This window comes from Olea europaea, unplaced genomic scaffold, assembly GCF_002742605.1.
Source record: "Olea europaea var. sylvestris unplaced genomic scaffold, O_europaea_v1 scaffold2090, whole genome shotgun sequence".
Taxonomy (NCBI): domain Eukaryota; kingdom Viridiplantae; phylum Streptophyta; class Magnoliopsida; order Lamiales; family Oleaceae; genus Olea; species Olea europaea.
The window spans coordinates 35,282-59,529 of NW_019238830.1; the positions used below are offsets into that span (position 1 = coordinate 35,282).

General features: G+C 36.4%; 2 protein-coding genes across 2 annotated transcripts; both read left to right on the top strand.

Annotated features, from left to right (window-relative positions):
- The first annotated feature begins 325 nt into the window (after positions 1-325).
- Positions 326-2,059, top strand: LOC111380062. Its single transcript, XM_023003529.1, has 2 exons — positions 326-1,548; positions 1,675-2,059. Exon 1 carries the CDS (start codon positions 641-643, stop codon positions 1,268-1,270), a length of 630 nt encoding a protein of 209 aa, XP_022859297.1. The 5' UTR covers positions 326-640; the 3' UTR covers positions 1,271-1,548; positions 1,675-2,059.
- A 10,540-nt stretch (positions 2,060-12,599) lies between these two features.
- LOC111380069 lies at positions 12,600-15,007 on the top strand. Its single transcript, XM_023003534.1, has 4 exons — positions 12,600-13,473; positions 13,555-13,737; positions 14,055-14,151; positions 14,299-15,007. Exons 1-4 carry the CDS (start codon positions 12,600-12,602, stop codon positions 15,005-15,007), a joined length of 1,863 nt encoding a protein of 620 aa, XP_022859302.1.
- The last annotated feature ends 9,241 nt before the right edge of the window (positions 15,008-24,248 follow it).

Sequence of the window (24,248 nt, forward strand, 5' to 3'; positions counted from 1 at the left end):
TCCAATGCCTCCAGACCTCACATGCTAGTGTGTCAATGTCAGCTGAGGTATTTGTACATCATCGTCACTACTTGTGTATTGAGATCAATAAACAATTTGAAGCAAGCAAGTAATACATTATTGAAGAAATCCCAAAATTATGGGATATTTGATTGTGAATATTTTTTGTATATTATCTTAGTTAGGAATAATTTATTTTTGCCTTATTTAGAAGATCATGTTCCTTTTTTATTGATTCCCTTTCTACTATAAATTAGACATAAGAGTCGTGTAATTTATTCATTGAAAAATAATAGAAATCATATTTTTTCTCATTCATTCCACATGATCAGAGCCACCGGTTCTAACCTAAAGCCGGCAGGCCAATGGCAGAAAAAACCACCAGTAGTCAAAACTCAGCAAATTTTGAGTCTAGTATAGAAGAAACAGAGTTCAACCCAACCATGAGTTCGTTTGGATCGGACAATTCTACCTTCCAACTCTCTATAGAAAAACTCAATGGCAGAAATTACAAGAATTGGGCACAATCGATTAAATTGGTCATTGACGGGGAAGGTAAAACTGGATACCTTACTGAGAAGCAAAACAGCCTACGGACGAAAATCTTCAAAAGAGGTGGAAATCTGAAAACTCTGTGGTTATGGCCTGGCTTATGAACTCAATGAAGCCTTCAATTGGTAAAAATTACCTCTTCATGCCCACTGCTCGAGATATTTGGGAGGCAGTTCGTGAGATGTACTCCGATGCCGAGGATTCATCTCAAATTTTTGAAATTAAAACTAAGCTATGGCAATTGAAGCAGGGAGAAAGAGATCTGACGGAGTACTACATGGAAATGACAACCTTGTGGCAAGAATTGGATCTCTGCGTCGAAGAAGAGTGGGATTGCTCGAAGGACAGAACCCGGTACAAGAAACAGTTGGAGAATGAACGCGTCTACGAGTTTTTGGCAGGATTAAACAGAGAACTAGACGACATGCATGGAAGAATTCTTTGTCGTCGTCCTCTGCCATCACCGCGTGAAGTGTTCGTCGAAGTCAGACGTGAAGAAAGCTGGCGACTAATAATGTTGAAGAGGGAGGTTGGGCCGGCTGGGAATGAAATGTCGGCCCTTACTTCTGTCAATTTAAATGGGCCAGTTAGTGGAATTGGATTTGGGCCCATTCATGATACAAATGGAACTGGGCCGGAAGGTATTGCAACCAATGTTAAAAGGATGGGCCTAAAATGGTTGGGCCCAACGGATCAAATAAAAAATTTAAAGGAATAAAATTAGGACTAGGTCCAAAACAGAGGGATGTCTATGATGTGACCATTGCCGGAAACCTGGACATGACGAAAATACGTGCTGGGATATACATGGAAAACCATCAGACTGGAAACCAAGACAAAACTCCAGAAATCACGCCTATCAATCTACAGTCAATGCCACCAAGACAAAAACGTCAACTTCAAATAGTGCATTCAATCCCGAACAACTAGATCAACTTTACAAAATATTCTCCAGCTTCCAAACCTCTGGTTCAACAAGTTCATTAGCCCACAGAGGTAATTCCTTGAGAGCTCTTAATACTTCTGCATTCCTTTCCCAGGTGCCTTGGATTATTGACTTTGGCGCATCCGATCATATGACGGATTCCCAAAATTTGTTTCTCACATACTCACCTTGTGCAGGCAACCTTAAGATCAAAATTGCGGATGGCTCACTCTCTTCAATATCTGGAAAAGGGAGTATTCCCATCTCTAATTCAATTACTCTAGACAACGTCCTCCATGTCCCAAAACTGTCGTGTAACTTATTATCCATTAGCCAGTTGACAAAAACCTCAAATTGTTTTGCTAATTTCTTTTCGTCTTAATGTATCTTTCAGGACCTATTATCAGGGAAGACGATTAGCAGTGCAAAAGAATGTGAAGGACTTTACTACTTTGACGAGACGGATGTGAGTAAACAACATCAAATTGCTAGTTGTGATTCTGGATTTGTTCCTACGGATAGTGAGATTCTTTTATGGCATTATAGAATGGGGCATCCCAATTTTCAATACTTAAGACATGTATTTCCTTCAATATTCTCGAATAAAAATTGCTTTGAGTTTCAATGTGAAATTTGCAAACTTGCAAAACATCATCGTTCCACATTCCCGAAATCCACATACAAATCATCCAAACCATTGACCATGATTCACAGTAATGTATGGGGACCCTCACGAACCCCTAATTGCACCTACACAAAATGATTTTTCGCATTTATCGACGACCATACACGACTCTATTGGGTGTATATGTTAAAAGAAAAACCTGAAGTCCGATCAGTGTTTATTAATTTCATCTCCATGGTAAAAACTCAATTCCAAACCAACGTTCAAATTCTACGCACGGACAATGGCACAGAATATTTCAACAATACCCTAAAAGATTATCTTCAAGAAAATGGGATAATTCACCAAAGCTCCTTTGTCGATACCCTCCAACAAAATAGGATAGCTTAACAGAAAAATAAACACCTACTTGAGGTTGCCTGTGCCCTAATGTTCACTACAAACATGCCTAAAATCTTTCGGGACGATGCTTTTTAACATCAGCCTATTTTATAAATAGAATGCCTAGTCGTACTCTCAATCTTGAATCTCCCTTACAAAGGTTCCAAAAATCCTTCCCTAACTCTCGTATGACCTCAGCACATACCTCTAAAAGTGTTTGGGTGTGCAGCAATTGTCCACGTACACTCTCATCATCAAAATAAACCAGAGCCCTGTGCACTTAAATGTGAATTCATTGGTTACTCACCCACACAAAAGGGTTATAAGTGCTTTGACCCAATCACAAAAAAATATTGGTCAGCTATGACATCACCTTTTTCGAGAAAACTCCTTACTTCCAAAAACTCTCTCTTCAGGGGGAGAAATTGAATGAAGATCGATTTTTGAATATTTCTCCTTTTCCTTTTAAATCCATCCCAGACATTGAATCTACTGAGTCTAGAGAACCACCTTGTTCTAACATGCCATCTAAGAAAGATAACTTGAACTCAGGGGGAGTTGCAGAAGAACAACTAGACAAAGAGATGTTAGTTTACTCAAGGAAGTCAAAATCAAAGTATAAGGGAGATCTCACACTCGAGGCACAAAAAGAGTCTGAACCGATAATAGATCCAGATACTTTGGAAACTATACTTGAACCTTCTGATATTAATTTGCCTATTGCTCTCAGGGAACAAACTCGAGCATGCACTCTTCACCCTATATCTAAATTCATAGCTTACAAAGCCTTATCTCCAGGTTTTCGAACATTTGTCTCTAAGCTTGATAGTACAGAAATTTCAAAAAATATCCAAGAAGCTCTGAAAGTTCCCAAGTCGAAGGAAGCTGTGATGGAAGAAATGAGGGCCTTGGAGGCTAATGAAACATGGGATATAATGGAACTACCAAAAGGGAAGAAACCTATGGGGTGCAAATGGGTGTTTAATGTGAAATACAAGGCAGAAGAAACGATAGAACGGTACAAGGCCCATCTAGTTGCAAAGGGATATACTCAGACTTATGGTATAGATTATACAAAAACGTTTGCACCTGTAGCAAAGTTGAATACAATTCGAGTTCTCTTATCTCTTGCAGCCAATTTGGATTGGCCACTCCAATAACTTGACATTAAAAATGCATTCTTGAATGGTGAGTTGGAAGAAGAAGTCTTCATGACACTACCACCAGGTCTTAGCACAAAAGATGAAGAAAACAAGGTATGTAAATTGAAGAAGTCTTTGTATGGGCTCAAACAATCACCTCGAGCATGGTTCGATAGGTTTACGAAAATATTGAGAGATCAAGGATATCAACAAGCTCAGTCAGATCACACTATGTTTTTTTAACTATTTCAAGATTGAACAAAGACTATTCTTATCGTGTATGTTGATGACATAATTCTCACCGGAGATAATCCAGTTGAGATGAGTAGACTAAAAGAAAGTTTAGGTGCTGAATTTGAAGTGAAAGATATGGGATCAATGAGATATTTTTTGGGAATGGAAGTGGCCATATCAAAAAGGGGTATCAGTGTTTTACAACAAAAATATATTCTAGATTTACTAGTTGAGACCGGTATGCTTGGATGTAAGCCAAGTGAAACTCCTATAGATGCTGGCAGAAAAACAGGTGATAGTGGAAAATTGGTTAAAAAGGACAAATATCAAAGATTAGTTGGAAAACTAATCTACCTATCACATACTAGACCTGACATTGCATTTGCAGTTAGTGTAGTAAGCCAACGCATGCATTCTCCAAAGGAAGCTCATCTAGAAGCTGTTTACAATATTCTAAAATACCCTAAGGGCTCTCCTGGAAACGAACTCGTCTTTAAGAAAGATGAAAAAAAGGAAGTAGAAATATTCACTGATGCTGATTGGGCTGGGTCAATAGAAGACAAAAGATCAACTACACGTTATTGTACCTTTGTGTGCGGAAATTTGGTAACATGGAGAAGTAAGAAACAGAATGTGGTAGCTAGAAGCAGTGCTGAAGCAAAGTTTAGAGCTGCCGCCAAAAGAATATGTGAAGGATTGTGGATTAAAAAACTCTTAGAAGAAATACAAGTTACAGTGAAGGTCCTAATCAAACTCTATTATGACAACAAAGCAGCTATCAACATCTCTCTCAATCCAGTTCAACATGATAGAACTAAACATGTGGAAGCGGACAGACATTTCATCAAGGAAAAGTTGACAACGGAACTATATGTATGATATACATTCCAACCAAAGATCAGACTATAGATATCTTCACCAAATGACTACCATGACAAACTTTTGATAAGTTTATTGGCAAGTTGAACATGATTAATATCTATGATCCAACTTGAGGGGGAGTGAAAAAATTCCAAAATTATGGGATATTTGATTATGTATTTTTTTGTATATTATGTTAGTTAGGAATAATTTATTTTTGCCTTATTTAGAAGATCATGTTCCTTTTTTATTGATTCCCTTTCTACTATAAATTAGACATAAGAGTCGTGTAATTTTATTCATTGAGAAATAATAGAAATCATATTTTTTTTCATTCATTCCACAATTATATATACTTCAAGCTGATTTGGATAAGCGAAATTTTGAATTTAATATTGGGGATTATGTTATATTGCAAGCCCGTAGTACTGGTCCTTATGAAATTTTAAAACATGTTGGTTTGAATACATGTGCCATTGATCTTTTATCATATTTTAGCCACCACTCTATTTTAACTATTGAGAACTTAGTTACTTACAAATGTCGTTTTAATTGTTTGGATGATCATTTTCTACTTTCATATGTGGACCCCTGACATACATATACTACCATTTCTACTCCAATAACACTCATCACAGCGCACAAAGATAAAATTAATGCTACTTTAAATGAACATGTTATGTTAATTGTTAGAAAGAATCTGTACTCCCTTGTTTGTTGGGTAGATCAACGTGCTTCTTGTGTTCCTCATTATGTACAATCATGTGAAAATTTTAGAGATGAGGCACATAAGTATTAGTTATTTGGAGTCCAGTATCAATACTTGGTTAGAAGAGAAGACCGTCCCCCTTGGTTAGATCATATTTTTGGGAATAAGCTAGAGTTTTTATTACTATCGATCGTGGGATTTCGATACATGGTCTGTCAGAAAGATTATTCCCCCCATGGCTTAACTTGAAGCATTTTGAGTATCAGATTCACTGCAGCCTATAGTGATCTATCAACTCGTTGTGGTCGACTTTTCTCCCATCCCAGGAGAGTTGGACATCATCTATTTTATTTCTAGTTGGACTTTATTTTTATTTCTGGATTCTTATTTATGTAATTAGACTTGTATTGGCCCAATCCCGTTTTAGTTAGGGTTTTGTTTTTTACTATTTAAACATAATTTGTTATGTAATTTCAGTAGTTGATGATTAAATAAAATTATTGTGGTACCTTTTGGCAATTTTCTCTCTTCTCACCATCTTTCTTCCAGTGGTTCTTCTATTGATTCTTCTTCTACCATCCCTTTACCTGATTCTTTCTTCATATTAATAGGTTTTTTCATTATCCATTTAATATTTCTATTGGTGTTGCATCACAACCGCGATGATCAGAAGTAGGGAAGGCATGCTATGATATTTCAACGAACTGCAGAATTTCCCAAACGAATCTTTCAACAAGGATCCAACTGATGCAGAGCCACTAAGATTTGTTTGCGCCCCATTGTTGATTTATTGGTTCACATCATTCAGATCAGACAACCTATCGAATATGTTTGCATCACTTGCTTTCTCTGAAACACATTTCTCAGTGTTTGCTTGCTCTTCTAATAAAATTTGACAATTTGGTATTAAGTTCAATGGAAGACTGACAGCTTCAATACATAATATTAAAGGAATGCAATAAGAACTATTGATCATCGAAAAACAAGCATGCAAAATAACTTCTATAATTCAGTAGCTACAAGTTATGAACTATGTCAATTGGTTTCAGAACAAGAAACATACCATCATCCTTCTCAAGGTTCTTCTGCTTCAACAACTACTATGCCTGAAAAAGTAGTCCATTTGATCCTCATCAACACACTTAAACTTTAGCAAGTAGAAAACTTAAAAAGAATAGAAGATTACAAGACCCATCCAAATGGCATAAGCTTCCTGGTAGCATCCTATCCATCAAATCCATCTTATAAAAATATGAATAAAAAACACATCCCCATGCTCTACGGAATGCACAGCATTCAAGAAACAATTCCTCACAGGTATTTAAATCATACTCTCAATTAGGTACATGAAGACAGCTACCCTTAGGTTGCATGAGGGTCTAAGAAGAGAGACTTAACAAACCTCTTCACATAGCTTTCTTAGAAAATGCCACATGGTAGGATCACTGCCATTTCTCAACACATCCCATTGCCCCTGTAAAATTTAAAAGAGAATCTAAATAGAAAATTCATGAATGTTCACTAAACAACTCTAATTGCTTTATGAACGGATGAACTGAATAGCCATAGAAGATAAGGTGATAAAGTTTCATAGTATGTCCTTGAAGAAAAAACTGGACAAATGAGCCTTTTTTTTTTTTGAGAAAGGAGCTTACCAGTGATCTTATGTTTTTAGCACGCCGGTAAATATCTGAAGCTAATCACAGCTACTCTATTGACAGTGATACATGCCATGATTGTTTCAAATACTTTTTTGTAGTTGTCATAAATTTATTCAAAGAAAGAAAACAAAACAGTAAGAACTATATCATTAATACGATATAGGGTCACCCAAAACGAATATCTAGGTTAAACAGATGTTCTCTCTAATATTTATACTTTTTTACTTTTTCATCATATCATGCGACTGAATTCGTGCTTTGAGAAAGAAATATTGAAGATCAAATCACCTAGATTTTACCAGTATCAACAGATAACAAACATTAATGGTCAGTCACAGGTTCTGGATATCACTGTTGAGGAATAAAAGAGTATAACAAGATGTTGGCATCATCGTTAACTTTTTTTTGATTCATTTTTACCCCTAAGTGCAAATGATGCTCGAGATCAGTAGAAAGTCCAGACTTAATCATTCAATATATCAACATCGAACCAGTTCAAGGACATAATTTTAAAGAGCACACTTACTCACCCACCTACCTAACCCACCTCTTCTTCAGACCAAAAGAAAAAGAAATAAAAACACAGTAGTTAGAGAATTGGATGATTATGTGTTGTTTTTGACCTACTTGCATGAGGTGCACATCAAAGTAGGAGAGGATGATTGTAGCAGGGAAAGGGTGGCACGAAATGGTATTCTCTGTTTCATTTATTTTAGATACTTATTGGAACCTACGGAGAGTTCATTCCCCAGTAAAAGGGTATGACAATGTAAATTACCTTCACGGTTGACATTTTTACTATAGACGGTTGTGAAGGGGCAGATGTTAATAGAGAATAATCTTCGAAAAAAAGGATGTTATGTTATTGAGTAATGCTATATTTGTAAGAGGTATTGGGAGATGATTAACCACTTTTTCATTCATTGTAATTAGGTCTAATTATCCGCTAAAAAATTCAAAAACTAACAAAAATGCAAAAGCATGCTCATAGTAAACCATAAACCATCTAAAAAATTCATAATGAAACATTTCAATAAAATTACTTCTAACTTGCAAACTCAATATTTAAAAAAAAATCAGTAAAGTAGCAAATAATAAATTAACGGAGTATTGATCGTGTACAAGACCACAAATCCACAAACACAACAAGAACTAATAGTCTAAACAACTAGCTATCCAAGAATTTAGCTTACTTTTAATTCGAATGAATAAAGAAACTAGAGTAAAGGGAAAAACATACAGGAACAACAAGAGAAAATAAGAAATAGAAAAGAATGAAGACATCACTTGTGTATGCATTCTCACTTGTCCTCTTTTATAATTCCTAGTTCCTTTTTCTAGTCTTTAAGGTTGTGTTTAAAATAACCCAATGAACTCCTAGCCTACGAAAAAAACTCAATCCAAAAAGCCAAGACCATTAACTGAAAACCTAAAAAATGGAAGACAATAGAGCACAAAAGACTTATGCCATGAAGTATGCATCGCAGTAAGTAAAGGCTTAAAACTAATGAGAGACGCAAAAGCGTAAGCTTTAAGGCTCCTAATGAAGGTCCAACATGAGGCGCGGTTCAAGACGTAGTCTTAAAAGCATGTGTGACAATAATTGTTTGGCAGCAATCCCTATCTTAACGATCTCAATTCTGCTATGTCCACCTATGGATGTAGTAACTAAACAAATTTCAAGTATCCTCTTTTTGCTCAAATTGCATCACAATAGATTATACACTTCAAAACTACAACCCTATGAGACTTGTTTAGGTTTACAAAAAAATATCCCTCCAAACCCATTTCTCAAGTTGTTACATCAAAACTATCGATATCTCATTTAATCAAAACCTTACCCTTTAATTCCTTAACTGTTAAGACTTGAGGTTCCATCTTAAAAGGTCAACCTTGTTAGAAGGAGTAGTCCAAGACCTTATAAATTAGTCTATATTTTCATCTTTATTCGATGTGGGAATATATCCCTTAATATGGCCCCGCAAGTTAATGGCTCATTTTGAGCAGACCAATCTTGAAATTCTTATGCTCATTTATTGAGTCTTAATCGGATCGAATCGCTCGTTGGAGCTTAATGAGCTCTGATACCATATTAAGACTTGGGTTTTATCTTAAAATGTCAACCTTATTAAAAGGAGTAGCCCAAGAACTTATAAGTTGATCTATATTTTCATCTTTATTCGATGTGAGAATATATCCCTTAACATCAACCAAAACCTACCCATAGTTCCATTCAAATGATCAGGAAACACAATAATAAGTGAACTCCAAGAAACAATTCATGTCATTTACCTAGAAAGGAAAGTGATTGCGTGGAAGTGATTTTTTAAAAATCATTTTTCTCCACACCCATTTTGAACCATACATTCTCAAAATATAATTTTTCACGTTTTCCCATAAATTTTCCTATATTTTAACCATACGTTCTCAAAAAAATCATTTTTCAAATAATTGTTCCCCCACAAGGGCTAAAGGAATAATGATGCCACATGCAAGCAATAGGTGAAGTCACCAAATTAGTAGCTTTCAAACATCTTCATTTATTAAAATCTCTCCGCATTCAAATTGATACCATGTGCAATCCAACTCTTGCAAGTACAATCTCATCTCAATCCACATTTATTTAAATATTTTCCATAGCGGACAGGAGATAGTACCCCATGGCTCACTCACTGATAGGTATTGTCTCACTCTTTGAGCTATGGTCGGATTACGGCTCCTCCTCTGCCTTTTGGGAGTGAAGGGGAAGCCTCATGCTCCACAACTCGAAGTGAGGAGCTCATGCGCTCGTCACATGCCCAATAACATGCATAGTGCATCAATCTATGACCTTTAATGGTACCCCCAATATAAGTCCACTTTAGTTATCCCCTGATCTACACAAGAAACTCTTGTAGATGACCTCCTTGTCTCTTCTCCGCGAGCTTTTTATTGGTATTCCGATCTGGCTGGTGATAGTGGTGTGAAGAAGGCCTAGAAGCCCTTCAAGTTTTATAACCAGTGGGTGGATCATCACACATCCCTTCCCTTTTTAATATAATTCGAAAAGAATGAATGATGCTACTATAGGGAATCCTCTGTTTATTTTTTGATAGGGAATCCTACGTTCATTAAAATCAGAAGCTCAAAAAAGGGCTAAAGGCAAGACTCAAAACTTGGGGCAAGCAAAACAAGGTATATAAATTATATACTCAAAACATGGAGCAAGCAAAACCATGTGTATAAATTATTTGGACAGCTTACACATATCATCAGCACACTGTCAAAAAAGTTTGCTCATCAATAAAATAAAATTGGCGTTTTAACCTCTCCTATCTGGCTCACTTTCTTATTTTATCTTTCTGTTGGCCTACTTCTGTACTTCAACTCCACAAACGACCCAGATTTTTATATAAGTGTTACTTTTCTAATAATAGAAAGCCATCCGCCAACTAGAAATTGAAGTCACGGCACTCCTTGTCTGGGGGCACTGACCTAGCTGAAATACCCCTAAAGCTTACAGCCATTTCCTAAGATCAACAGTTGGACACCATGGTCTATGAAATTGCTATACATAATATCACTCACTTATTGAACACTAAAATTACAAAATGGCTGCTCTACCTATGAACTTTTTTATGTGAAAATATTATATAGGTTAGTTGAAAACAAAAATGTTATATACACAAGTAATATGCACTTCTAAGAAGATAAGAATAGGGCTGGGCAAATCTTCCGAATCGAACCGAACTGAACCGAATCCGACAATTCTTATCAAATTAAATACTCGAACGGATATCTGAATTGAGAACCGACGGGTACGGTTCGGTTCTCGATTCTAGACCAAGAACCAAAGAACCAAATCTTGCTAATTTTTTTTTTTATTTTGAGTAAATCAAATTATTTTAATTTTAATTTTTTTCTAAACAAATTAACAATTTCTAAGAAAATTTGTTTCATTTCTAATTTTTTAATTTTTGGCTCAATTACCCATTTTATTATTTCATTTCTTAGCCCAACAAGATCCAATCCACTAAATAACCCTAAACATCTATACTAAAGTATATAACGCTGTCTTGACTCTCGGACTCACTCTAGCAGCCTCGCTAACATTCCAAAATCTATACAATCGTCGGTTGACACTGTGACCTCTGCCGATCGAAACTTTGACCGTAGCGATCATTTGAATAAGGTAGTCTACTAGTCTCTGACATTCTAAAACTATTGAATGTATCATTAGTTGTATTTATATAATATTGTTATAAATGTTAAAAAAATTAATTATAGTACAGAACCGAACGGAACCGAACGGTTCCATAATTATATTTGAACCCGACAGTTCCATTTACTAGATAGCCGAAAATTTTGGTTCGGTTCGGTCTCTTTAGAACCGAACCGAACCGACCCGCGCCCACCCCTAGATAAGAAGGCATAAAAAGGCAGCCTATATACTTCATTTAACAAGTTGAACTCATCTACGGTTTATATTAATCTCACAAAGTTAACCAAACTATTTATAAGATTTTTTTATTAGTCAATGTTTGAAAACGTATATCCATCTTCTTGGCATGAGAACAAAAATTCTGGGACTATATTGAAACAATTAGCAAACTCCTGGTGATGTTTTTCAACTATCACTCCAACATGGGATTTAATTGAAGATCCTTTAAAGCATATTGAGCCTCATTATCAATGCACAACTATGCGGAAAAAGAAATTACCAGAATATATACTCTACCAATAAAGCTAAATAGAAAAAAATATATAATAATAATAATAATAAATTGATGAATAAATAAGATTACTTCATCAGGAAATGAAATAGCTGCCGGTTCTCTTCACTCTTTGATGGTTGACTCTGCAACAAAAACATAACGCTTTCCATCAACAAATGGATCCAAATTCTATGGTCCATGAGCATCTTTCTTTTGCCAGGAAATTAAGCCAGAGAAGCTTTTTTTTGACTTTATTTTGTGGATTTATAAGATTTCCATTATAACCTTTCCCCGGTTAGCAACACATCCATCTTTTTTAATTAACATTTGAAGTAATTAGTGTTAAGAAATATAGGATTAGGATTATTATTTATTAAGGGTAGAATAGTCCTTTTTAGTTTTCTTTGTTTAGCCTATATATGTTCTCTTTGTATTTAGGTTAAACCATCTTTTAGCATTCAATTAATTACGTAGTATCAATGAAACCCTAGCCTCCTCCTTTTTCTTCTTTATTTTCTTTGGATTGTTTAACATGGTATCAGAGCCAGATTTCATGGGACAAAACTTAATCTCAATCACAACTTTTGAGGATCCAACTTTCATGGGACAAAATTATTTCTGGTATTTCTGCAATATTTTAAACCTGGTATTTCTGCAATCTGTTATTTCTGCAATCTAGTATTTCTGCAATCTGTTATTTTTTTATTATGGCTACTGAATGAAACAATTCGCTTTAGTCTGTGAGTGTGAGGTTGGATGGAAAAAATTATTCGTATTGGAGTTACGTGATGAGAAATTTTCTTACGAGTAAAAAGATGTGGGGATTCATTAGCGGAACTTCTGTGAAACCTGAGAATACCAATGAGGATTATGCTACTTTGATAGATGCCTGGGAGTCAAACAATTCAAAAATTATTACTTGGATTAACAACTCTGTGGAGCATTCCATAGGTCGAGAGTTGGCAAAATATGAGACAGCAAAGGAGGTTTGGGATCATCTGCAAAGATTATTCACTCAGTCAAATTTTGCAAAGCAGTATCAATTGGAGAATGATATACGAGCTCTTCATCAGAATAATATGAGTATTCAGGAGTTTTATTCTGCTATGACAGATCTTTGGGATCAATTGGTCCTTACAGAATCGACAGAATTAAAGGCATGTGCTGCCTATATTACTTGCAGAGAGCAGCAACGGTTGGTACAACTTTTAATGGCACTTCACAGTGATTTTGAAGGACTCAGAGTTTCAATTTTGCATCATTCTCCACTTCCTTCTGTTGACTCAGTTGTCAGCGAGTTATTGGTTGAAGAAATACGTCTTAAGTCTTATGCTGAAAATGGAATTATGTCTGCTTCTAATCCTTTTGTATTAGCAGTGTCTTCTAAGCCATCCTCTAATAATCAAAATAAGCCTTACACAAGGGTTACCTTTGACGAATGCAGTTTCTATAAGCATAAAGGTCATTGGAAGGCTCAGTGTCCTAAGTCGAGACAGTCGAATCAATTACAGCAGCAATCTCAAGCTTGGAAGCCTGGCAACCAATCACGATCTAATGCTCATAGACCACCACAATCTAATACTGCAGCAGTAGCTTCATCAGGTCCTTTCACTGATCCTAGTACTTTGGCTGAGCAATTTCAGAAATTTCTCTCCTTACAGCCTCAAGCTATGTCTGCTTCTTCCATAGGTTAGTTGCCTCATAGTTTTTCAGGTATGTCACATTCTGTATGGGTCTTAGATTCTGGTGCTTCACATCATATGTCTCCAGATTATTCGTCTTTTGCTTCTGTGTCCCCTTCGTCCTCTATTGCTGTCATGACTGCTGATGGCATTCCTATGCCATTAGCAGGTGTTGGTTCTGTTGTCACACCTCACTTGTCCCTCCCTAATGTTTATCATATTCCGAAAATCACATTAAATCTTGCTTTTGTTGGTCAGTTATGTGATTCTGGTAATTTAGCACATTTTCCTCTTCTTGTTGTTATGTGTAAAATCTGCAATCTCAAAAGCTGATTGGGGCAGGCCGTAGGAAGGGTGGACTATATATTTTGGATGAGCTAAAAGTGTCAGTTGCTGCTACCGCTACTAGTGTTGATTTGTCTTCGTTTCGTTTGAGTCCTTCTTCTTCTAGTTTTTATTTATGGCATTCTCATCTAGGTCATGTTTCGTCGTCTCGTTTGAGATTTTTAGCTTCTACAGCGTCTTTAGGAAATTTACACCCTTGTGATTTTTCTGATTGTAGTGGATGCAAACTGGCAAAATTTTAAGCTTTACCTTTTAATCGAAGTATTTTTGTTTTTTCTTCTCCATTTGATTTGATTCATTCTGATATATGGGGGCCTTCTCCTGTTGCCACAAAAGAAGGGTCTCGATATTATGTTTCTTTTATTGATGATCACACTCTTTATTGTTGGGTTTATTTAATGAAACATCGTTCTGAATTTTTTGAGATATACTTAGCCTTTCGTGCTCTTGTTAAAACTCAACATTCTGTTGTTATCAAATGTTTTAGGTGTGATTTGGGTGGGGAATACACTTCTAATAAATTTTGTGAGTTGCTTGCTTTAGATGGAACTATTCACCAAACTTCGTATACAGATATTCCTGAGCAAAATAGTGTTGCTGAAAGAAAACATAGGCACATTGTTGAAACTGCTCGTTCTCTTTTGTTGTCTGCATCTGTCTCTAGTATGTTTTGGGGCGAAGCTGTTCTTATTGCCATAGGTTTGATTAATATAATTCCATCTTCTCATATTTCAGGATTTTCTCCTTTCAAAAAGTTGTATGGGTATACCCCTAATTATTCTCTCTTTAGAGTTTTTGGTTGTACTTGTTTCGTTCTTCGTCCTCATGTAGAACGGAGCAAGTTGTCATCTCGATCTGCTATTTGTGTCTTTCTTGCTTATGGTGGAGGTAAAAAGGGGTATCATTGTTTTGATCCAATAACTCAGAAACTTTATGTGTCTCGTCACGTTGTTTTTCTCGAGCATATACCTTTCTTTTCTATTCCATCCACTACTCATAGTCTGACTAGATCTGATCTTATTCGTATAGATCCTTTTTCTAACAGTCCTGATAGTTTGTCTTCTCAGGAGCCTACTACTTCAAATGTCCATTCTCATGTTCCTACCCCGTTGTCTTTACAACCAATTCGTACTAATCATTCCGCAGGTACTGACACTTTACTCTCCAGCACACCCGAAGCGTCCTCTTCTATTTAGGTTAAGTCATCTTTTAGCATTCAATTAATTACGTAGTATCAATAAAACCCTAGCCTCCTCCTTTTTCTTCTTTATTTTCTTTGGATTGTTTAACAATTAGCAACTACGCAAAATACCACACTGGCACAATTTACTTGATCTAAAACACCAGTTTCTCCTAACTTACATCCCCATAAGTTCAGTGCAAAGAAAGATATTATCCTGCTCCTCAAATTCTCACTACATTCCCAATCTATATATATATATAACCTACTATCTGATAACCATCTCCACTCTTTGAAGTGAATAATGTCCCTCCGCCAAATAATGTTTCTGCTTTTGGAAATTTCCTTTTTGACTCTCCAATGACCTCCGTTACTATGTTCTCGACTATTTCAAGACAATAAAGAAAAATCCATACTCCCACTAGTAAGTATTTCGAGTTCATAATCCAGCTATGGATACTATTTTACAAGTTTCACGCATGGACCGTATCTCATGTGATAGCTTTAAGAATTTATAATCAAGTTTAATTGATGAAACACATTCTAAGATATGTACTATTAAAATAATAAAAATTCAACAACCCATACTTCCGTATAGCAGCTTTAGCACGCTGCAAAATGCATTGAGGGTCCATAATACTACTTTAAAAAGTGTCCCCAATTACAAACAGAAGACTAAATCTTTGGTAGGGCGGTGGGGCGCAGCCCAATGCTGAGGTGCCACCTCGGCGGGTGGCGCCCACACCTCGGGGGTGTGCAAGGGTGTGTGGTGAGCCACCAGTCGAGGTGGCACACCCTTGATGGAGATGCGACCACCCCACCGAAGTCATGTCCTTTCAACATGACATAAAGATTGGAACAGAAGCAAAACAAGATCCAAATATACATTAATAATCTTCCTAAAAAATTCAAATTCAAGATTTTTCGATGTTTCTTGAAAAATACTAAAAGATCAACAAGAAATGAAGTAAAAATCAACTAGAAACCCATTCTTTTTCTGGAAAGTGAAAAAATGACACCACCAAACTACAGAAATTATAAATAACAAAAACTAAAGGAAGTTGAAAAAAGACCCGACTATCAAGTTGTCTGAAAGGGCTGGGGTTGAAGTGGATGGTAAATCAGGTGTGTCAGCGGTGTTGGAGAAGCGTGAAGAAGATATATGATCCATGGCTTGTGAAATTGGAGGGAAAGCTGAGGGGTCCATCATCCATGACCTTCTCGAAGGCCACTGCTGCCATAGTAGTAGATATATGAGGAAATTGTTGGAAATGACCGGAGTTACCATCCCTATTTGCAAAGTGACATTTGACCAGTTTTTTAATTAAAAAAAATCGAATTTAAAACTTAAAATCCCAAAATACCCCTCGGCTCTCACAAAATCGAATCTCACAAAACTGAAAAAGCAAGGATGGTTTCCAGTCGATCGGAGAGATTGCTATCCATCGCCGGTGAACAATCTTGTTAAGGTAACCATTATTTAGTTGGATTAATGTTTAGATTTTAGTTAAAGGTGTGAATGATTTATTTGTTGGGGATTTTTTCAATATATTTTTGTTTATATAAGTAAAATAGGATTTATATAGTGTAAAAAAGGTTGGTTGGTTGTTTGAATTTGGAAGCTTTACTCGCCGGAAATGGTGATTTTCCTGCGAAGAAAGCTTGAAGAAGGCCGATTGTTGGTGCAGCCGACATTTTTTGCTTGAACCCGACTGTCGGGTAACACAGTCAACCCAAATTAATGGGCCGACTGTATGCCCTTTTTTTCCAATTTTTTTTACATATAATTTAATAATTTAATTTTAAATAATTTTTATTATTTAGTTTTAATAAATAATAAATTATTTAGTTTTTCAGATTTAAATAAAATTGTTACGACTAAATTTAAATAAAATTTTTACATATGATTTTTGTTTTAATAATTATTTTTATTTTTTCATTTTTGGTAAATAATAATTTGAAATAATTGTTGGGAAATTTTTAATTGTAATTTGAAATAATTGTTGGAAATTTAATTTGAAATTTAATATTTAATATTTATTATTAGTTTTTGATAAATAATATTATTTTCATTCATCGAATTTAAATATTTTTTGAACTTGAATTAATTAAGAAAATTGTGATAATTGGAAAAAATTGACATTATTGATAATAGGATAAAAAAATTCACATTATTGATGATTTTAATTATTATAAATCTGCGTTTTGCGTATTGTAGTTATAATTTCGTTCGCTAAATTTCTGTTATTACTATTATCACTTGTACAATGTTCTAACATTTTGAATTTTTACAGGATGGATTATCATCTTGATGCAGAGTTGAGACAGATGTCAGACAAAGCTACATGGAATGGTAGTTTTGATAGTTTCACAGCTGTTTTAGAGTTGCTTGATGATCAGCATATTGATATGTTGCCCCAATCCTTCCTGTGGCCCTTATACCCGTTGAGAGATTTGCAGTACTCGGGTCAGATTATTGATGCACTTCTATGTCGATTGCTGAGTCCAGTCGACAGCGGTGCCCTCCACTTCGCAATCGAGGGTAAAATCGCCAGTTTTTCGATGTTCGAGTTTGCTCTGTTCAAGGGATTAAAGATTACTGACGATGAAGCAGCTGGTGATGGGACTCAAAGAAGAAATATGCTTCATGACGCTTATTTCGAGAGACAGGTTACTGTGCTTCTTACACAGCTATTGGACGCAATCAAGAGGTGTGATCAGATGTTAGACAAACTGAAGTTAGGTCTGGTCTACATCCTTGAGAGCATGGTGCGGTGTCACCATAAGAAGACTGTGATCGACCTCTTCCATCTGGAGATCGTTGACGACATCGATCGTTTCGACGACTATCCGTGGGGCCGGAGATGTTTTGAGGATACTATACACGTCTTCACTAGATCGCACTTGAAGCCGAAGGGAGCCATGCATAAGTACGACACCTATGGATTGCCCCTAGCGGTGCAGGTAAATAGTTAACATAATGAATGTTAAAATTATCTTCATATCAAATTTATATATAATAATTGTATGTGTTGCAGATCTGGGCGTATAAAGCCGTTCCCATATTGGGTGCCTGCTTTGAGAGACGAGGGGAGACATGCTGTCCTCGGATGCACCATTGGAGAGCATCTCGATCGGAGGGACGTCCCACTGGGAAACAGTTATTGGCTATCTTTGACGACCCTTAGGTGAGTGTTATACATTTGTAATTTATATTGTGCGTGATTTAATATTTGATTGCATGATCATTAACTAGTTCAAATGTTAATATGTCAGCTTGAAGTCATAACTGAGTTGACGTCGTCGATGGAGGAGGAAGCTCAGGGTCTTGTGCATGAATTAGGCGTTTCGCACACCGAAGACGACCATATGTCCGATCCGATCCACGATCGAGATTAGGTGAGCGAATTGAATAAAATCTATTGATTACCGTTTTGTATGAGTTAGCATTTACCGATTAAGTTAATAATTTGTAATGTTGTTGCTTGTGTAGAAGCGTGATCCAGTTGATCGACAATCACCTCCGTCGAGTGCATCACCACCTCCGCTGAGGGTATCTCCTCCTCCATCGGAGATGCCGTCGACGACATCTCCTCCGCCGTCAAAAGCATCTCCTCCGCCTCCCCCGTCCAAAGACCTTTCATGTAGATCTTCCGTACATAGTCAGGGACATTATTTTGATGTTCTGTACACCCATCTGAGCAGATTTATAGCGGGGTAGGTCGACGGGCTGCGTCGAGAGATGATAGAGAGGGTTGATGATCTGGGACAACAATTGGTAGGAAGGGTCAAAGGTTTGTCGAATAAGATTGTAGCACTTCAGGGTGATATAGCCGGTAGGCGATGGGTTGACGAAGACGATGATCGAGGGGATGATTGAGATGGTGATAGGGATGGGGGTGATAGAGATGGGGGTCTTTGGTAGTCACACATACATGATGATGATGCATGGGAATCGTTTATTTTATCCGTGGAGTGCGATGGGACAGGAGCAGTGACAGAGGGTGGGTCCCGTCGGGAAGGGAGAGGTTGCAGATGAGGGAGTGGCCCCATCAGAGACCGTGGCAAATAAGGGGATGGAGGAGGTGACGAGCCCTGGGGTGGAGGAGGTGGCAATGTATAAGGCAAAAAAACGTGCTGTTGACATGCCGGAGACGGTGGTCGGCAAGAGGCCAAGAGTGCCATCACAGTACATCGTCTCTTCCTTCATGGCTAAGGCAAAGAGGAGGAGGTTCGTCGATCGAACGTACTCCAATCTGTTCTTGGAGGTCGAACATGCCAAGTAGAAAGCATTCAAGGCTGAGTGGCGAAAAATGTTGCCCAGGTAAGTATTGTATGATTTAGTAGACTACCAGAACTCATATATGCTTCGTTTAACATTTTTTCTATTTTATTTCCAGAACCACGCACATGATAGCCGGAAGGACGATATTGGATGCATACAAGTGGTTCCATGATATCACCACTCAGGGGGCTTGGCTCGCCGAAGATGTAAATAAAGTGTTATTGTTACTTTTTGTATACGTTATGTTTAATTTGGTAAATGAAATAAGTATTTATGTCTTTATTTTCCTTGATGTAGCACATCGACATGGCCATGGACTTGTTGCATGATCGAGTTGAGAGATATCCACAATCATTCCACAAGCCTGGCTGCATAATACTTAACATTGAGTTCTTCCGTGTTGTTATCGTTGAGCATCAGTCCCTCCAACTTCTAGGTAACGAGTACGTGCTTCTCGCGTATATGCTCGAGTGGATCATTGGACTGTCATCGAATATTGGGGAAAAGCCAGGGGAGGGTTGTATGCATTTGTACATCCTAGCGCGAATCAGCCTGCATTGCATTGGAGATCGTGTTCCCTGATTTGACGATATACGTGTACGACCCCGATCATTCATGTCTGACATAGGGACAGCTCGAGTAGATCTTAGAGCGGGTGACTGTGATCGTTCCTATAATGGCTAGACATGTGGGCTTAACTGTGGATGACAAACTAGTCATCGTACGGGACATGACGACAACGAGACAGTCTATATCTTAAATCTTTGTAATCTTTTTTTTTTTAATTTAGTAATCAGTTTGTACGTAATTGGAACTTAACTAACACATATTTGTTCATTTGCAGGGCCGACTGTGGGATTTTCGCAATCAAATACATAGAATTTTTGAGTATAGCATATAAGGTTGATGAAATCAACCAGTCATGGATACAAAATTGACGAAATAAGTTAGCGTGTGATTTATACAAATTTAATTGTGATCCATAAATTATTTGTAAATATATTTTGTAATTAATATTTGTAATTATTTTTTGTGATTATTCATGTAAATACTGTTTATTTTAATGTAAATACTATTCATTTCAATGTAAATACTTTCATTTCAGTGGAAATACACAATGCTCTAACTGTCATTTAGGGGAACCTAACTTGTACAAAATTGGCGAGTATGTCCTACTGATTTACACCTGTTACACCTACGCGGTTGGGAAAACTCTCCAGTAGATGGTATTTTAGAAGTATTTGGATGTCCAGGACTACACGGTTCAATAAAAGCTAGCGACAATGTATTAAACAGGTGAATATGATCGGGAACTTCCCACTCGGCTTCATTTGGAAGCGGAAATATGGTTTCAACATACGCAGCTCTCCAGTTTTCAGCAGTGTAATAAGGATAGCACAATGTTCTCGCTGCAAATCCTCAATACATAGCCACTGCAACTGCATGCTCACATGGAAAACTCTCTAATTGAAATTGTTTACAATTGCATGTTCCATCACTTAAATCTACCATATATGCCGTATGACGTGCACATCCCACAGAGAAGTGCGACTCATCTAGTGGTTCAAATTTAACTTTCTCGCAGCCTCTGCAGCCTTGAAGAGCTTTACCTCTTGTGCTGGGACTAGCATGCTTGTGCAATTATGTGATTCCGCACGTCGATTGTGAAACCACTGTTGTAGCTTCGTACGGATATACTTAATCAGTGGGATAATGGTAACTCTCGATCCCTCTTAAATAATGTATTGAGAGACTCCGCGTTGTTTGACGTCATCATGTTGTATTGACGTCCTAGAAAATATGAGCGCTCCTAATGTTCAATCCCCATTTTCGTTAGATAGTCCCATGCCGGGAATGATTTGATTCCTATTTCAACCATGTAGCTATTACACTCTTCAATACTGTAAGTTTCAGCTGCTCTTCTAAACAATGAAATGATGTCTTTGCTCCGATACCTGATTTTCAAGTTGCCTTGTATATGGTACATGCAATACTCATCATGTGCATTGGGAAAAACTTCAGCTATATCATTTATTATAGATTATCCCTGATCGGTGACAAATGCAAGGGCCTCGACTTCTCCGATTACTTCCCTGAGCTTTGTGAAGAATCAACGGATCGACAGATCATTCCCATTATCAACTATGCCGAATGCAAGAGGGTAAATTTAAATATTGGCATCTTGACATGTAGCAATAATAAACTTGCCTTGGTATTTGGATTTCAGAGTTGTACCGTTGACTAAAATTAGGGGTCGCATAGCATTTCGAAATCCCCAAATGCATTGTCTAGGAGCCATAAAGAAGAATTTGAAGCAATTATCGGCCTCCGTCTCAATAAAAAATGCTGAGCCACGATTAGTTTTCTCCATGTTATGGCAATACCTGACCAATTTAGCATAGCTTTCCTCTGTTGAGCCCATTAAATCCTCTAATGCGCATTCTTTGGCCTTCCAGGACTTCTGGTAGCTCATGATTACTCCATACTCTTGACGAACATCGTTAATGATGTCCGATAGTCTGTAGATTGTCCGTAAATCCTGATACTTGTGCATTATCAGTCGACCAATAAACCAAGTTCGGGCTTACCTGTGATCATTACGACAAACTCCCACTTCACAAGTATTTTCTCGTGCATATTTGTGAATTACAAAGCACTCATTCGTGTCCATCTTCGTTGCTCACAATCGCCAACTGCAACTATCATCTACGCATGATAGCGTCAACGACGACCTATTCAATTTTTTCACTCTAAACTCGAAGTTGTATTTCAATGCAATTAGGTGCACGGCTTCTTGAAAATCTTTCTTAGTTTCAAACAATTGCTCGACATCCAAATCCTCATTATCAGGAACCACACGTGAGGAGTTAGAAGACTATCCACTCGATCTAGCCCCCGAGGTGCCACCCCACTCATGTCTCTATAGGGATAAAGCAATCAAGTTCTTGTTTGTAAAAGTATTTGCATTTTCATTCTCGTTGTCATGAGCAGCGGAGAGGATTTTGTGTGCAACTATTTCTGGAAAAACCACATCATCTTCACGAGCTATCTCCATCGTATCCCAAAAATCATTAGCATTGTGATCCCCACCTGCCGAGTCTACTTGTTCATCTTCGACGACATCCTTCCTTACTAAAGTCACACAAAGAGGAGTCGTGTGCTTATTATTCAATTCAATCAGATAATTCACTTCATCAACAGAAGAAATCATTATAGGTGGAATCGAAACTGATGCATGCTCGCTGAATTTAAATTTCAATTCCATGTTGTACTGAGAAAGATCAACATTTAACTTGTTCTGTAAATATTTAAAGAGTACATACAATGTACATGATGATATGAAAATTGCGATACCACCACATTTATCACTTGTCCATTTCCATACCCATTGATCTCTTTCGTCCAATTCGAAATCACCAAAAGAACAAATTGGGACTATAATTATATCTGTATGTCGAAACTGAATTTTTAATTACAAGAAAAATATCAATAGCAATAAAAATAACCCAAAAAAGGGGAAAAACAATTGGCAAATAGTCGGCTGTTTAAACCGACTGTTAAACAGCCAGTCAAACAATTGGACAAACAATCGACTGTTTGGCTGACTACTTTTTCGGCTGTTTGACCGGATGTTAAATAGCCGATCAAACAGTCGATTCACCGGCGTCGACATAAATATGCAAATAAATTTTTTTCAGTCAAATACTTAAAAAATTACAGATCTATTAAATTTTTTTTCCTACTAATCATTAAATGTCGAAATATAATTTATTGATTTAAACATATAATAATTTAACGAAAACAAGATTAAATTTGCGTATATAAACTTACCGAACCGACGAGATTGATGTCCACAAATTTTTCGACTTCCAATTTCGATAAATTTTTAAGTTTCTGCAGTTGAAGTAGATGAAGGATGAGAGTGTTTTATTTATCCGTGTTGGAGTAAACAGATAAGAAATGTAGGAAATGTTTGATTTTTATTTGTTAAATGAAAGGGTATTTATGTTTTTTTTTTAAAAACCAACTTTTGTATAATGTATTTAAGGATGTTTTTGTCTTTTAACATTGGATAGGCCATTTTCATTAAATCCCTTTAGTGAGAAGTCAATGTGGAATTTAGATGATTTGACCAAGTTAATTTTAAAAGTACCCCTAGATATATACACGTTTAGAGGGGATTTTTCTAATTGACCTATCGCTATTCTTTTTTGTTGAAAAGTCTATATTACCCTTAATGAAAAGAATATATCCTAATCTTTTAAACATTTTATCTTGTATTTACCATAATTTGAATATTTGAATATAATTTCATTCTATGATCTAATAAATTGAAATAATCTGCAACATATTGTTCACATTTATTAATTAATATATTATATTTTTCAGAAGATGCATCCATACTTTCTAATTGAGAATACGTATTTTTTATTACTTCTATCATTCTTTCTAATAAATTATCTAATCCTTTAATTGTATATCCTGGCATTTATTCAAATGATCATCAAATCATGCAATTAATCCCTACGATTTTCTAAGATCTTATAAAGATTCATTCTAATTTTAAAAAAAGTTTAATAGTTTTACCTTAGATTTGATCTGGACTTTTATTCTTAGAACCGAGTGACCTTCGAGCTCTGAATCTGTAAACTGCTTCCTTCAACGGCCTCATGCCTTCATGGAATTGTTACTGTTTCAGCTACTTGCTCTCACTGTTTCAACTTCTAAAGAATGAAATCCTAGATTTCTGTTAAAGAAAAACTTTCTTTTTGCTAAAATAAGAAGAAAACTTTTTATCAGATCTATCAAGAATCTATGGGAATAAAGATTTAGAAACTCATATTCATATAAAAAATATTGGAATTTTATTTCTATCAGAATTTATACAAGACTTCTATTTGATAAAAAGGGATTTCCAGAAAAACTGATTTTTCAAACTGAGAATGGATTTTTAGTAGCTATTGCTTACAAC

Bases quoted from the DNA above. Each gene is read 5' to 3' on its own strand.
- LOC111380062 (XM_023003529.1), top strand. From the start codon at position 641: ATGGCCTGGCTTATGAACTCAATGAAGCCTTCAATTGGTAAAAATTAC.
- LOC111380069 (XM_023003534.1), top strand. From the start codon at position 12,600: ATGTGGGGATTCATTAGCGGAACTTCTGTGAAACCTGAGAATACCAAT. The intron at 13,474-13,554 runs GTTAGTTGCCTC...ATATGTCTCCAG, and splicing joins TATGTCTGCTTCTTCCATAG to ATTATTCGTCTTTTGCTTCT. The intron at 13,738-14,054 runs GTAATTTAGCAC...CAAAATTTTAAG, and splicing joins TGGTCAGTTATGTGATTCTG to CTTTACCTTTTAATCGAAGT.